This window comes from Bison bison, unplaced genomic scaffold (assembly GCF_000754665.1).
Source record: "Bison bison bison isolate TAMUID 2011002044 unplaced genomic scaffold, Bison_UMD1.0 scf7180017863937, whole genome shotgun sequence".
Classification (NCBI taxonomy): Eukaryota; Metazoa; Chordata; class Mammalia; order Artiodactyla; family Bovidae; genus Bison; species Bison bison.
The window spans coordinates 11,344-25,615 of record NW_011494509.1 but is presented as its reverse complement, the minus strand read 5'-3'; the positions used below and the strand labels follow the sequence as shown (position 1 = coordinate 25,615).

Sequence of the window (14,272 nt, the reverse complement as noted above, 5' to 3'; positions counted from 1 at the left end):
TCTCCAGGGGATCTTCCCTATCCAGTGACTGAACCCAGGTCTCCTGCATTGCAGGCAGATTCTTTGCCATCTGAGCCACCAGGGAAAGTCTTTACCACTAGCAGCACCCAAAAGGAAACTGAAGCTTAAAAGGTTGTCCAGTATCTTTGTGCTAATAATCAGCAGAGTTGAGAGGGAACCGGCAGTCCTGGACCAGAGCCCATGCTTTTAACTACTGCTCTGCACTGGGAAAAACCAACCTTCTGTGTTCTTGTAGATACCTAAATAAAATGATCTGGGCGGTTCTCTTCTTAGGTCTGCATCACAGAATAAGGAAGTTGCTCAAATCCAGGGCATTGGTACCATACATATTTATAAAGGGCCTTTCAGGGCCTGGGCCCTGCACAGAGTGTTCAGAAAACACTGGAGTAAAGCATGAGTCTCTGCTGTCAACGGGCTCGACCCAGTGGAGGGATCACAGATTAATCAAATGATCTTTATACAGACCTGTAGTGACAAGCTGAGATAAATGCTAAGAAGTAGAAGGAAAGGGGGCAATGTCCCTCCCCTCTAACTCCACTGTTTCCCATTAGATATTTTTGCCTCCTGTTCTCTTGCCTACCAACTGCTAGTTTAGTCGCTAAAGAGGGAGAGTCCCTCAGTACTAGGAGCTGTCCTTTCACGTTTGCACTGCAGAGATTTAATTAAGTAGAGAGTAAATGAGAGAAGAATTAGATAAGGGTATTGGGTGAATAAAAGTAGGTAAACTTAATTATTTAAGTATATTTAGTTTCACTTTAAATTATTGTCTGCAAAGACCATCCATCATGGGTGCCCTTTCTTTTCCAATTAATAAAAAACTAACATCAGCATACTACTTTGCAGCATGGAAGGCCATTTCAAATATCATTAAGGCATTGCAGCGGTATTTCAGGATGTCATTGTCACCTTTTTACAGAAGCAGAAGCTGAACCACTAAGTCCCTTCCACAGAATCATTCATTCCAGGAAGTGATGAGCCTGGAATCCACTTCTGCTGACATATATTCCCCTGACTTGTTTCTCCTCGTTCCTTTCAGGGACCGTTATTTTCATGGTCATGGTTACTAAATCCTTCTCATAGTGATTTTTTCCTTTTTGCATTCTTAATGGGCTGCATTTGAAAGGAAGCCCTCTGCCTTCACGAAATTGTGAATTAAACATGCAAAGAGGCAAGCACAGAGAAATAAGAGGGAAGAAATGGCGTTTAGCAGGTTTCTCTCTTTTGGAAAACTTTTTGTCCATGTTTTTGTAACGACCAAGTATGAGATGAAAGAGGAGAAGGTGCAGGTGGGTGTCCAGAGCAGGGAGAGCAAGAATATAGGTAAGGATGGCAGGGGTCAGCTCCATGCACCCCCAGTGCCCCCAGAGCCCAGCTTGGTCCTCCCAGAAGCCACTGCAGGGGAAGGACAGTATTCTCCGCATTTCTTCTGTGTGAGGCTCCACTTAAATGCCACTCTCTGGACTCATTGGAACCTCTGCTTTCTGCCCAGTGAGCACCCAGCACCAGGCACTTCCCTGTCCATTGCCTGTCACTCCTCATCACAATTAATCATACTCTTCCCTCCCGCGACACCTGTGCTGTTCTCCGCAGAGTTGTGCTCCTTGGTGCCTGGCACCTGGAAGGTGGCCAGTGAATGTTGGGTGAATGAACCTTCAAGAGAGACTGAAACTCCCAAGTTCCAGAATAAATTGTCTGTCACTGGGCGTGTGGTTGGAATGAAAAAATTAGTTTTAAGGTCATGAGATATCTTTGCTCTGATAGTCTCTCATTTCTGTGGCATTTCACTGCCTGGCCCACATTTGATCTAAGCTATCTATTTTCTTCACCTTCTTTTCTTTCTTTCTTTCTTTTTTTAAAATCTATACAATGTTTTGTATATGTTTATTATTGTAATCCTTTCTGCCAAGGTGATATTGAAGGTAGTGAACTGCACAAGAATATTTCTTTGTCTTTTTTTTAATTGGAGGATATTTGCTTTACAGTGTAGTGCTACTTTCTGCTGAACAACAATATGAATCAGCTTTAAATATACATATATTCCCTCCTTATTGAGCCTCCCTCCCACTCACTCCCAGCCCCACCCCCTTTCCTTGTTGAAACATTTTTTTTCACAGGGGTCATAGAAGAGGGATGAATGTAATCATGAAAACTGTAATTGTGTAGTCATTCTCTCAAGGATGGGTTGATGTGGTAACACTGGTGCCAAGTACAGGTCAAGGGAGATGCAAACTACCCCTTCCCAGGGAATCCTGAGAGGGCAAGTCCTACCCATGCCCACGAGTAACAGGACTAAGATATCTTAAAAACTGATGTAGATGTGTATTAAAGATGGTTCTGATGCAAGGGGAAAGCTTCTATTTGTCTGGGAAGTCAGGGAGATTGCACCAACGAGGTGGGACTTTTTTATACTGGGCACTGAAGCATGGATAGGAGTTCACCAGGCAGAGGGGTATGAACTTGGTTCCTTGTGGAAGAGCTCTCTGGGCAGATGAAATGTTGTACATGAAGGTGGGGTGGTAGGGGCAGGAGGCAACATATCTTTGTGGTTTTGCTTCTGTGACTCTCCTAAATGTGTGGAGGGAGGCTGAAGAGTTGAGCTTGGGCCAGATCCTAGTTGGCTTATTAGCTTCCTGTGGAGTAGATTATTTTGGTAGACAATAGGAATCTCTGAAAAATACTGATTGAGGGCAATCATGTGACTGATTTGCATTTTATGGGAAGAGGTCCACTCTTTTATTACAAGGGGGATGAATCATGGGGTCAATGGAGTAGGAGTGTTGTGGGGAGGGATGTGGAGACCATCGTTAGATCTTCCCATTATGAAGTGGTTAACAATAGCCCTGGAATGAGGCAATGGACAGCTGACTCAGTTGGATGCAATGAAAGGAAAGGACCAATTGGGGGTGTGTTGCAAGGTGCATCGATAACACATTAGGACCAGCTGACTGTGGATAGAAGGAGAGGAAACAGCCCAGGACAGTCTGGCACAGAGCACTGGGTACCAGTCACCAAGTAGAGGCTGCACTGAACCTCTCATAACCAACAACTTGTAAAAATGGCCAGGTGTATAGAAAAGTACCCTTGCAGCAACCCTTGTGTATGTGTTATTTTCTGAAGAACAGCAAGCTAACACAGTGTTCAGAGATGTAAAGTAACTTAACCAAGACCACACAGCTCATCCCTGGCAGGACTAGGGTTCAAATCCATGTTGGCTCACCTTGAAGCCTGTGCTGTGAGGACATGCCCCACGTGACAGAAGCAGTGGCAGGTCAGGAGCCTCCTATAAGGCTGATGGGGGCACTGGAGGAGAGGAGAGAGCATCCTGGCTTTGCAGGGTAACTGAGGGGGGGAAACCTTTGCATTTTTATTTTACTTTATTGACAGCTAGTTGAACAGCTACTTTATTGACAGCTAGTTGGTTTACAATATCATGTTAGTTTCATAAAAATGTCAGCAACCTCAGCATCTTTATAGGCAGGGCAGTTTTTGTTCAGTTGCTAAGTCATATCAGACTCTTTGCAGCCCCATGAACTGCAGCATACCAGGCTTCCCTGTCCTTCACTATAGCCCTGAGTCTGCTCAAACTCATGTCCATTGAGTCAGGGATGCCATCCAACCAGGCAGGGCAGTAGGGACCAATGGAAAAAAAAAAACAAACCTACAGACCAGTATCACTGATGAACATAGATGCAAAAGTCCTTAACAAAATTCTAGCAAACAGAATCCAACAACATATTGAAAAGATCATACATCATGACCAAGTGGGCTTTCTCCCAGGGATGCAAGGATTCATCAATATTTGCAAATCAATCAATGTGATACACCACATTAACAAATTGAAAGATAAAAACCGTATGATTATCTCAATAGATGCAGAGAAAGCCTTTGACAAAATTCAACATCCATTTATGATAAAAAGCCTCCATAAAGCAGGCATAGAAGAAATATACTTCAACATAATAAAAGCCATATATGATAAACCCACAGCAAACATTATCCTCAATGGTGAAAAATTGAAAGCTTTTCCCCTAAAGTCAGGAACAAGACAAGGGTGCCCACTCTCACCACTACTATTCAACATAGTTTTGGAAGTTTTAGCCACAGCAATCAGAGAAGACAAAGAAATAAAAGGAATCCAGATTGGAAAAGAAGAAGTAAAACTCTCACTATTTGCAGATGATATGATCCTCTACATAGAAAACCCTAAAGACACCACCAGAAAATTACTAGAGCTAATCAATGAATATAGTCAAGTTGCAGGATATAAAATTAACACACAGAAATCCCTTGCATTCCTATACACTAATAATGAGAAAACAGAAAGAGAAATTAAGGAAACAATTCCATTCACTATTGCAACACAAAGAATAAAATACTTAGAAATAAATCTACCTAAAGAAACAGAAGACCTATATATAGAAAACTATAAACACTGGTGAAAGAAATCAAAGATGACACAAATAGATGGAGAAATATACCATGTTCATGGATTGGAAGAATCAATATAGTGAAAATGAGTATACTACCCAAAGCAATCTATAGATTCAATGCAAACCCTATCAAGCTACCAACAGTATTTTTCAGAGAACTAGAACAAATAATTTCACAATTTTTATGGAAATACAAAAAACCTCAAGTAGCCAAAGCAGTCTTGAGAAAGAAGGGAATTGGAGGAATCAACCTGCCTGACTTCAGGCTATACTACAAAGCTACAGTCATCAAGACAGTATGGTACTGGCACAAAAACAGAAATATAGATCAATGGAACAAAATAGAAAGCCCAGAGATAAATCTATGCACCTATGGACACCTTATCTTTGACAAAGGAGGCGAGAATATACAATGGAGAAAAGACAATCTCTTTAATAAGTGGTGCTGAGAAAACTGGTCAACCACCTGTAAAAGAATGAAACTAGAACACTTTCTAACACCATACACAAAAATAAACTCAAAATGGATTAAAGATCTAAATGTAATACCAGAAACTATAAAACTTCTAGAGGAAAACATAGGCAAAACACTCTGACATAAATCACACAGGATCCTCTATGACCCACCTCCCAGAGTAATGGAAATAAAAGCAAAAATAAACAAATGGGACCTAATTAAGCTTAAAAGCTTTTGCACAATGAAGGAAACTATAAGCAAGGCAAAAGACAACCTTCAGAATGGGAGAAAAAAATAGCAAATGAAGCAACTAACAAAGAATTAATCTCAAAAACATACAAGCAACTCCTGCAGCTCAATTTCAGAAAAATAAATGACCCAATCAAAAAATGGGCCAAAGAACTAAACAGACATTTCTCCAAAGAAGACATACAGATGGCTAACAAACACATGAAAAGACGCTCAGCATCACTCATGATCAGAGCAATGCAAATCAAAACCACAATGAGGTACCATCTCATGCTGGTCAGAATGGCTGCCATCAAAAAGCCTACAAGCAATAAATGCTGGAGAGGGTGTGGAGAAAAGGGAACCCTCTTACACTGTTGGTGGGAATGCAAAGTAGTAGAGCCACTATGGAGAACAGTGTGGAGATTCCTTAAAAAACTGGAAATAGAACTGCCATACAACCCAGCAGTCCCACTGCTGGGCATACACACTGAGGAAACCAGAATTGAAAGAGACACGTGTACCCCAATGTCATTGCAGCACTGTTCATAATAGCCAGGACATGGAAGCAACCTAGACGTCCATCAGCAGACGAATGGATAAGAGAGCTGTGGTACATATACACAATGGAATATTACTCAGCTATTAAAAAGAATGCATTTGAATCAGTTCTAATGAGGTGGATGAAACTGGAGCCTATTATACAGACTGAAGTAAGTCAGAAAGCAAAACACCAATACAGTATATTAATGCATATATATGTAATTTAGAAAGATGGTAACAATGACCCTATATGTGAGACAGCAAAATAGACACAGATGTAAAGAAAAGACTTTTGGATTCTGTGGGAGAAGGCAAGGATGGGATGATTTGAGAGAATAGCATTGAAACATGTATATTACCATATGTGAAATAGATTGTCAGTCCAGGTTTGATGCATGAGACAGGGTGCTCAGGGCCAGTGCACTGGGATAACCCTGAGGGATGGGATGGGGAGGAAGGTGGGAGGGGGTTCAGGATGGGGAACACATGTATACCCATGGCGGATTCATGTCAATGTATGGCAAAAACCACTACAATATTGTAAACTAATTAGCCTCCAATTAAATAAATAAATCTTAAAAAGAGAGGATGTCTGTCCTCCATGTCAGGGGTGTGTGTGGACTAAGAGGAAGACTTCATGGGCATGAAGAGCGGGTAAGCCCGAGAAAGAAGGACCCCTGTCCCTGGGCATGGGAAAAGGGGGGTGAGAGGGCACTTTGCTGACTCCAAAGGGAAGAGAAGAGGAAGGCAGAGAATGCTTTTCTCACTGCTCTGGAATTCTTTGGCAAACTTGATGGGAAGAATCAGGAAAATAACAGGTGAAGCCCTGGAGCCTTCAGGACCCCAGAGACGCCCTGTGCCAGCCCTGAAAACACTGATCTGAGAGCTTGGAGGAGCCCTTGGTGGAGACTGGACACCTGGAGGTGGGTCAGTGGCCTGCCTTGCCTCCTGACTGCTCCGCTACAGCTCTGCAGCCCCTGAGAGGCTGGGTGCCTTCAGTTCCTTCTAGATGCTGCTCTCCAGGTGCTGGACCTTGGCTGGGGCAGAGACAGAAGGAATGCATTTTAATGTCTAGGAGGGAGAGACCTGTGAAACTGAAACCCTTCTCTGTACCTGGTATAACATTAACCCTTTCAGCCCATCCGAGTAGTTACAAATATAATCTGAGCACACTTGACTCAGTCACTTGTATTTTTGATTTTAAGCAAAATGAACAATTTGTCCTTATCAAATAAGGCACTCGGTGAGTTAAGGGATCAGAATCTTAAGGGAGAAGTCTTGGAGTCCTTTCCTCGGTCCAGCTTTTGGAAGCCATCAGCAGATTCTCTTGGAGGCTGAAAAGGCTGAATATACAGAGATTTCCTTCCTTGTGTAAAAGACATGATGCTTCTATAAGGAAGGAGACCTCAGTCCCAGATCACCGTGCTGCTCACAATGGGAACACATATTCCCTGCGTCTCCTCTTTGCCCTGGGTGCAGTGCCTCAGTTGTTGGCATCTGGGCTGATAATCCAATTAATTGTGAAGTACCTTGCTGTTTTCCTTTCGAGCCATTTTTCTCTTCACTGAGGCTCAGTCCACTAGTTGATTTGGTTTCTTATGCCATATTGACACATCCACAGGAGACGCAGATTTAATCCCCTGGAGGAGGATCTTGGCAACCCACTCCAGTATTCTTGCTTGCAGAATCCCATGGACAGAGGAGACTGGTGTGCTACAGTCCATAGGGTCACAAAGAATTGGGCATGACTGAAGTGACTGAGTTCACATGCACTCCCTCCCTTTTAAACCATTGATTAAATAAATATTAATAAATATAATCTCTATAGTTGTTATTAAGTATTGTATTGAATTCAAAAGTAGCAACATGTGATTAATGTTCCATCTTATAAAAATCCTGTACTTAATTTCATTAAAGATGAAGTTAATATATTCTTATAGATGTGTACAATTTCTTTGAAATGCCCCCTCAAAATCAATGCTGGTACATTCACAGGCAAGATTTCCAGGAGCCATCAGGTGCTTGCCTGTCCACTGGTGGGAATGATCCCAGAGCACCATGTCTATCCAGCTGGACCTTGGGGGGGCCGGCTATGTAAGTTCTGGAATGCGATCCTGTTCTTCCACACCCAGCCGTGGAATGACTTGGCTCTCTGATCTTTTGCTCAGGAACCCTGGAGCACGCAGCACATCCCGGCGTTGTTCTCAGCTTTCTGTGGCCTCTTGGTTGCACTTTCCTACCATCTGAGCAGGCAGAGCAGCGACCCCTCAGTGCTCCTGTGAGTAACACACACACGCACACACACATACACACATACATACACACACACACACATACACACAGAGCTGTCCACTAGCCCTGCAGCCTCACCCTCTCATCCAGTGCTCAGGGTGCTTGAACTCTTTCCCTGTTAAACCGGCTGGTCCCTGGGTGATGGTGGGAGAAACCCAGGACTAACCAGAAATGAATGAAAACCAGAGGTCAAGTTCAAGGACACACTGAACCTTGGCCTCGGTGCTTTTGGAGTAAAACTCACAAAGCCAGGGATAGATATCCTCTTGTACCCGGGCACTGTCTTTGACCTTCCCTTGGGGAGTTGTGTGAGAGGCACCAACCTTGACAAGTAGTCTGTCTGGGTCCATGAAGTGGCATCACTGCCTTTATGCCAGGACTATAAAGTCTACCCTGGGGAGACTAGACTTGCATCTCTAGAAGGAAAGGTTTTGTTTTGTTGCTTTTTGTTCTTAGTATGGCCAGTGCCCTCTGGATTTAAAGTGAAGTCTGTGCCAAAGTTTTAAAATGTGTTTAATAATAACCCTTAATCACTAGAAAATATACCTTCAAATCTTTCCTTTCTTTGTATCTTTTAAGTCTTTGATAAATATGCACTTTGGACCTGAAAACCCTTCAGGTGATGCCATCATTTCGGGTACCAGTCAGTCAATTCAGTGAGGTAGCAACCATCTCATTTGACCACATTTACAGGAGATGCAGAGACCTAGATTCGATCCCTGGGTAGGGAAGATCCCCTGGGGAAGGAAATGGCACACCCACTCTAGTATTCTTGCCTAGAGAATTCCATGGACAGAAGAGCCTGGTGGGCTACAGTTCATGGAGTCACAAAGACTTGGACACGACTGAGGGACTAACACAAGGGAGGTACTGACTTAAGTTATAAAAACGGATATAAGTGTTTTGGGGGAGCAGAAAAAATGATAATTTTAGGCTGTCGGGTGCAGCAAGATGTAAGACGTGGAAAATCGGAAAATTTAAATATCATTTGCACAGATTTTCTTAACAAATATTTTACCGTATTGAGGCCTGGCTGAAATAAAGAATCTCTGTGAGCTTAGCTAGCTCAAGTTGGTCAATGGTACCCATACCTGCTGTGGACAGCTTTAATCTGGATGGAATTTGAAAATCCACCCATTGTCTTTGTGATCACCTGCACACACTCCTCTTTTTCTACATTATGAACAATTTAAAGGAGAGAACACTGGCTTTTTCCTTTGTGAGTGTGAGATCAAAGGTGAAGCTGTTTCCCTCAGACTTTGAAATAGGCACATCTTTTTTTAGACTAGAGCAGTATTTCTTGAATTTTAATATGATGGGAATCACCTGAGGATCCTGTTACACTGCAGATTCTGATTCAGGTCTAGAGTTGGGCCCGAGATTCTGTATTTTTTTTAAGGGACATATTTTGAAAAGTAAAACCTGTGTATTTTTTCCATTTTCAGGTCCTTTATTCACTGCAAATTGTTTCATAAATTTTTACATCAAAATCTAGAAGAGTTAGCTTCAGACCCTCTGCCCATGAAGATGAAAGATTCCGTGGTAAGACATTTGTGCTGTGTAATGTATGAGGGAGCATCACTTGACTTGGTGTGGAGTAGACTGTTGAGCCGCCTGCTCAAGGAAGGCAGTGCTGTGCACACCTGCCACAGGTGTTCACTTGATCTAATGCAATTTGCCTGCATATTCAAATGATCCACCTTCAGACAGCTCCACGCACTACAGGCCCCAAATAGCAGGCAGCGTGGGCATGAATAAAGCTTGCCCATTAAACGTCCAGCCAAACTGCATCCTCTCTGCACCTTCTGCCTCTGTCTCCTGCTGACATTCTTTCCTGTGTATTTTGATTCAAGGTTGACATCTGCGCATCCTTTGGGAGGGACCCTTGGGCTTTAGGCTTATGGCTAGGATGTTGGGGGCTTCCCAGGTGGTAAAGAACCCACCCGGCCAATGCAGGAGATGTAAGAGACCTGGGTTCTATCCCTGGGTTTGGAAAATCCCCCGGAGGAGGGCATGGCAACCCACTCCAGTATTCTTGTCTGGAGAATCCCATGGACAGAGGAGCCAAGGTAGGCTATGGTCCATATGATTACAGAGTCAGACATGACTGAAGTGACTTAGCATGCATGCTAGGATTTTGTGGAAGAGGCCGCCGTATTGGTTGGAGCACAGAAGAGGAAAAAGAAGGAGGAAATGAAGGAAGAATGAAAATAAAGGCTGTAAAAGAATAATATTGCTTCTTTGTTCACCAGGAAAATGGCTTGGGGGCAGTTTCAAACACCCTTTGAGCAGGTGTATCGCTTTGGTATCAACTTACAAACCTTAATAGTTTGAAAAGCAAAGCTCATTGATTAGATAATCTCCCACTTGAGTACTGAGCTTGGAGCAGTCTGCTGCCTCCCAGTCTTGCTTTTCCTGTATGTGTTTTTTTTATTTGTTTTTTTCTTTAGGAATAACAGATCAAACGAAAACCATTTAATGGGATATTGATTGCAAGCTCCTCCAGCCAGGAGATGAATCTCATTTGTCCTGGTCTCTGGGCTCTAGTCCATGGGAGTGCAAAGAGTTGGACACAGCTTAGTGACTGAGCACACACACAGGCACCACAGCACCAGTGCCTCAGGCCTAGGGGGTGCTCAGTGCGTTCCACTGAATTTAGATGAGTTAGATTGCAATTCACCATTTTGAGACAATGTGCAAGAATTATAGCCAACATGATAGCATTTAAAAGAATTCATACTCAGACCTCTGTGTCTTTGAGTGTGGTTAGTGTTCAAGCTAAAGCATTGAGCATTGGTTACCGCAGGGAATCAAAACACAAATCACTTACTAGGAATAAGGGTTTGTTAATTATTGAATTTAATGTTTACTTCCAGTTTTACTGAGATATAATTGACATTCAGCACTGTGTAATTGTGTCATTAATTTTAGGGCTGAGACACACGTAAAAGCGGGGGGTGAGGTGAAGCTTCCGGGACTGATGAGGGGCCAGCAAACAAAGAAAGAAGACACTTGACATCCAAATGTAGTGTCAAGAACCAGACCTCTATTATTTATATCAGGAAAATTACAGGGATGAGATCAAACTCACACTCCCAGGTTAGTTTCTATAGAAGTGATAGGGTGGCCTGAGTCAACCCAAGAGTTTCCCATGGATATCTGTGAAATAACTCTCCCCCCTTGGTTTCATGAATGATGAAGATGTTTTCTGATTTATTGCAGTAAAACAATCTGTGAGTTACAATGAAATCCAATGAGAAATTTGCCTAGCATACACAGATAGCATTTCATTAGTATGATTAGCTGTGATGGGTTAGGTGTTGCCTCACTTGATTTTAGTATTATTTGAAATGCTTCATACAATGTAGAGCACATAACTTGTAGGTGATTTAATATGATGTGTGTGTTCATGTCTCTGAAAATATTTCTCATCTAATTATAATATTTTAAAGGGACTTTAAGATTCAGCTTTTATAGTTTTTTTGTGATGTAATACCATTTATTTCCTAGTGCAAGGAAATTTCCCTCTTGATTTTGTTTCTTTATGTCTCTCTCTGGCTGCCAACTATGGGGTCGCACAGAGTCGGACACAACTGAAGCGACTTAGCAGCAGCAGCTGGCTGTCTTATTCTCTTTCTCTTTCCCTATGCCTGTCTGTCTGTCTGTCTCTTTCTCTTCCTTACATTTTAGTTTATATGAGAAGTCCCTAGGAAACATGATACTCTCAGTTTTCCAGCCCTTCCTCCTATTCTGATTCACTTGGCCTGGGGAATCTACAGGTTATGAGACTGTCCACCCAGGTGATTTTGATCAGGTGCCCTACAGGCTGCTTTAAGGGACACTGATCTAGAAATGGAGATACCCAGAGCTCTAGCAGTGGGTTTACTCCATATGAGCAACACAAGTTATGCTCACAGTTTATTACCACAGTTCAGTAGTTAATAAAATGTAAACTTTCCCAGAGTGGTTTGCCTGGTTAGTCTTTTTCCGTATGCTTCGTTAGCATGGTCTTTCCATTTTTACCCTCATTTTCATCACTTTCAACATTTTTTCCCATCACATTCAGATTTGTTACTTTTATGACATCTAGAAACAACAAACAAAGTTATCTAAATTTTATGTATGTTATCCAGACTACTTCTTTTAAACAGTTGGTTGTATCATCTCGGTCTCTTGAGTCCAGTGCTGTCTAAATCTGCTGGGTTTCTAGTGTTGGACCAGGGCTTCTTAAGTTTCTTTTTAAAGGTTTGGGGCATGAAGTGCTACATAAAATGCCACAGTGAATTTAAAATGTTCTGAGATCTAATATAGTTATTAGCTAAACACATATGAGTTCATCATTAAAATAGGCAACAAAACTTTGAGTGTTGTTTTAGAAGTTCTGGCAAGTATAGGTCCTGAAAGAGAAAAAAAAAAAGTAGGTTATCAATATATTATTATATGCATGCAAAATGCATAGAAAGCTTATGTCAACTATGATAAGAAAATTCATAAATACCACCAGAGACATAAATGGTTAGAAAAGCAAAAGCATTCTAACACATTAGAGGTAACCGAAGAAGACATGACGAAAACATGATTGAACTCACAGTAGTAACAAAACATATCAGTTGATAATAGAAATTATTTTAACAAGTAGTATCAGAAATAGAGGAAGCTACAGCAGTCTATTAAAATGTAAATGAAGTCTGAAAGTGGTGATAAACAGATATAACCTGATTTTTCATGAGAAGCCTGAAATTTATTAAATGTCAAATCTTTCTAATAAATTTATGGATTTAATATAGTTCAAAAGAGTTCTAAAGGAATTCTATTCAAAACTTGGGGAAATAATTCTAAAGGTTCATTTAGAAGTGTAGAAGTTAATAATAGTTTTAAAAATCTGAAAAAGAAGAATAAGAAAGGAATTTAGCACTTTGAGGTGTAAGAGTACATTATAAAGATTGAGTGATCAGAAAAAAACATGCAACTAATCCAAGATTAGAGGGTGGGATTAGTGAATCAGTTAAACACAGAGAGGTGACAAATTATTTATATGACTGTGTGATGTGAGAATTAAATGTCGCAATCAAGAATTGATTGTTCAATGTATGATATTAAGGTAGTTGTTTAGCAATGGGAAGGAAAAGAGAATTGTATGTGCTAATCCCTCTTTAAACACTAAAGTAAGTTAGAGAGAGGGGAAGAGGGATCAAATGAGACTTTCCCATCTCTGATATTATGGCAGACTAAATTATTACAATCAGATCCTGTTGATTACTACTGAAAATTCTGAATAAAATATAAAAAACTTTTTCAGGAGGATGGGACTAACACATACACTCTACTCTATAATAAATAAGACAGATAATAAATAAGGATCTACCATATAGCACAGGGAATGATACTCAATAATTTGTAATAATCTATAAGGGCAAAGAACCTGAAAATGAAGATTTATATAAAATAAAATCACTTTGTTGTACACCTGAAATTAATGTGACATTACAAATTAACTATATTTCAATAAAATAAAAGGAAAAATCTTTCTCAAGTGTGACTAAAAATTTGTTGAAATAATAAGGAATTATTAAGTCAGATGAATGAACAGGGAATCTTCACATCTACCTAATCAGGGGACATTGAGCCTCAGTTTTCAGCCCTCCAGCTGCGGGGAAGAGAAGTGAAAGCCTGCCAAAGTAGCCACAAAGGGGAGATGATTCACTCATCATGCTGGAACACCAAGCCCACACTGAGCGGAAGGGTGAACCAGAAGGAATCTGTTCCACGCTCCGCTGTGCCAGGGGAATGAAAGCAAATTCTCTCCAGGATTGAACTTAACAGCAACAAAGTAATCATTTCCATGGATTTTCAATACCAATTCTAAAATCTGAATTGTACAGTTCAGTTCAGTGGACCAGTCATGTCCGACTCTTTGTGAACCAATGAATTGCAGCACGCCAGGCCTCCCTGTCCATCACCAACTCCCGGAGTTCACTCAAACTCACGTCCACTGAGTCGGTGATGCCATCCAGCCATCTCATCCTCTGTCGTCCCCTTCTCCTCCTGCCCAAAATCCCTCCCATCAGAGTCTTTTCCAAGGAGTCAACTCTTCGACGAGGTGGCCAAAGTATTGGAGTTTCAACTTTGGCATCAGTCCTTCCAAAGAACACCCAGGACTGATCTCCTTTAGAATGGATTGGTTGAATCTTCTTGCAGTCCAAGGGCCTCTCAAGAGTCTTCTCCAACACCACAGTTCAAAAGGATCAATTCTTCAGCACTCAGCTTTCTTCACAGTCCAACTCTCACATCCATACATGAC

At 41.5% G+C, this 14,272-nt stretch overlaps 1 protein-coding gene across 1 annotated transcript in view; it reads left to right on the top strand.

The window, feature by feature from the left end:
* The window catches only part of LOC104984187 (pecanex-like protein 2), a gene marked incomplete at its 3' end in the record, with an annotated part of 136,663 nt that extends 127,102 nt beyond the window's left edge, over positions 1–9,561 (top strand). The window contains exons 18-19 of the mRNA XM_010833832.1: positions 7,848–7,957; positions 9,417–9,561. Coding sequence (XP_010832134.1) covers positions 7,848–7,957; positions 9,417–9,561 — 255 coding nt within the window. The remainder of the gene's footprint in view (positions 1–7,847; positions 7,958–9,416) is intronic.
* Positions 9,562–14,272: the final 4,711 nt, after the last annotated feature.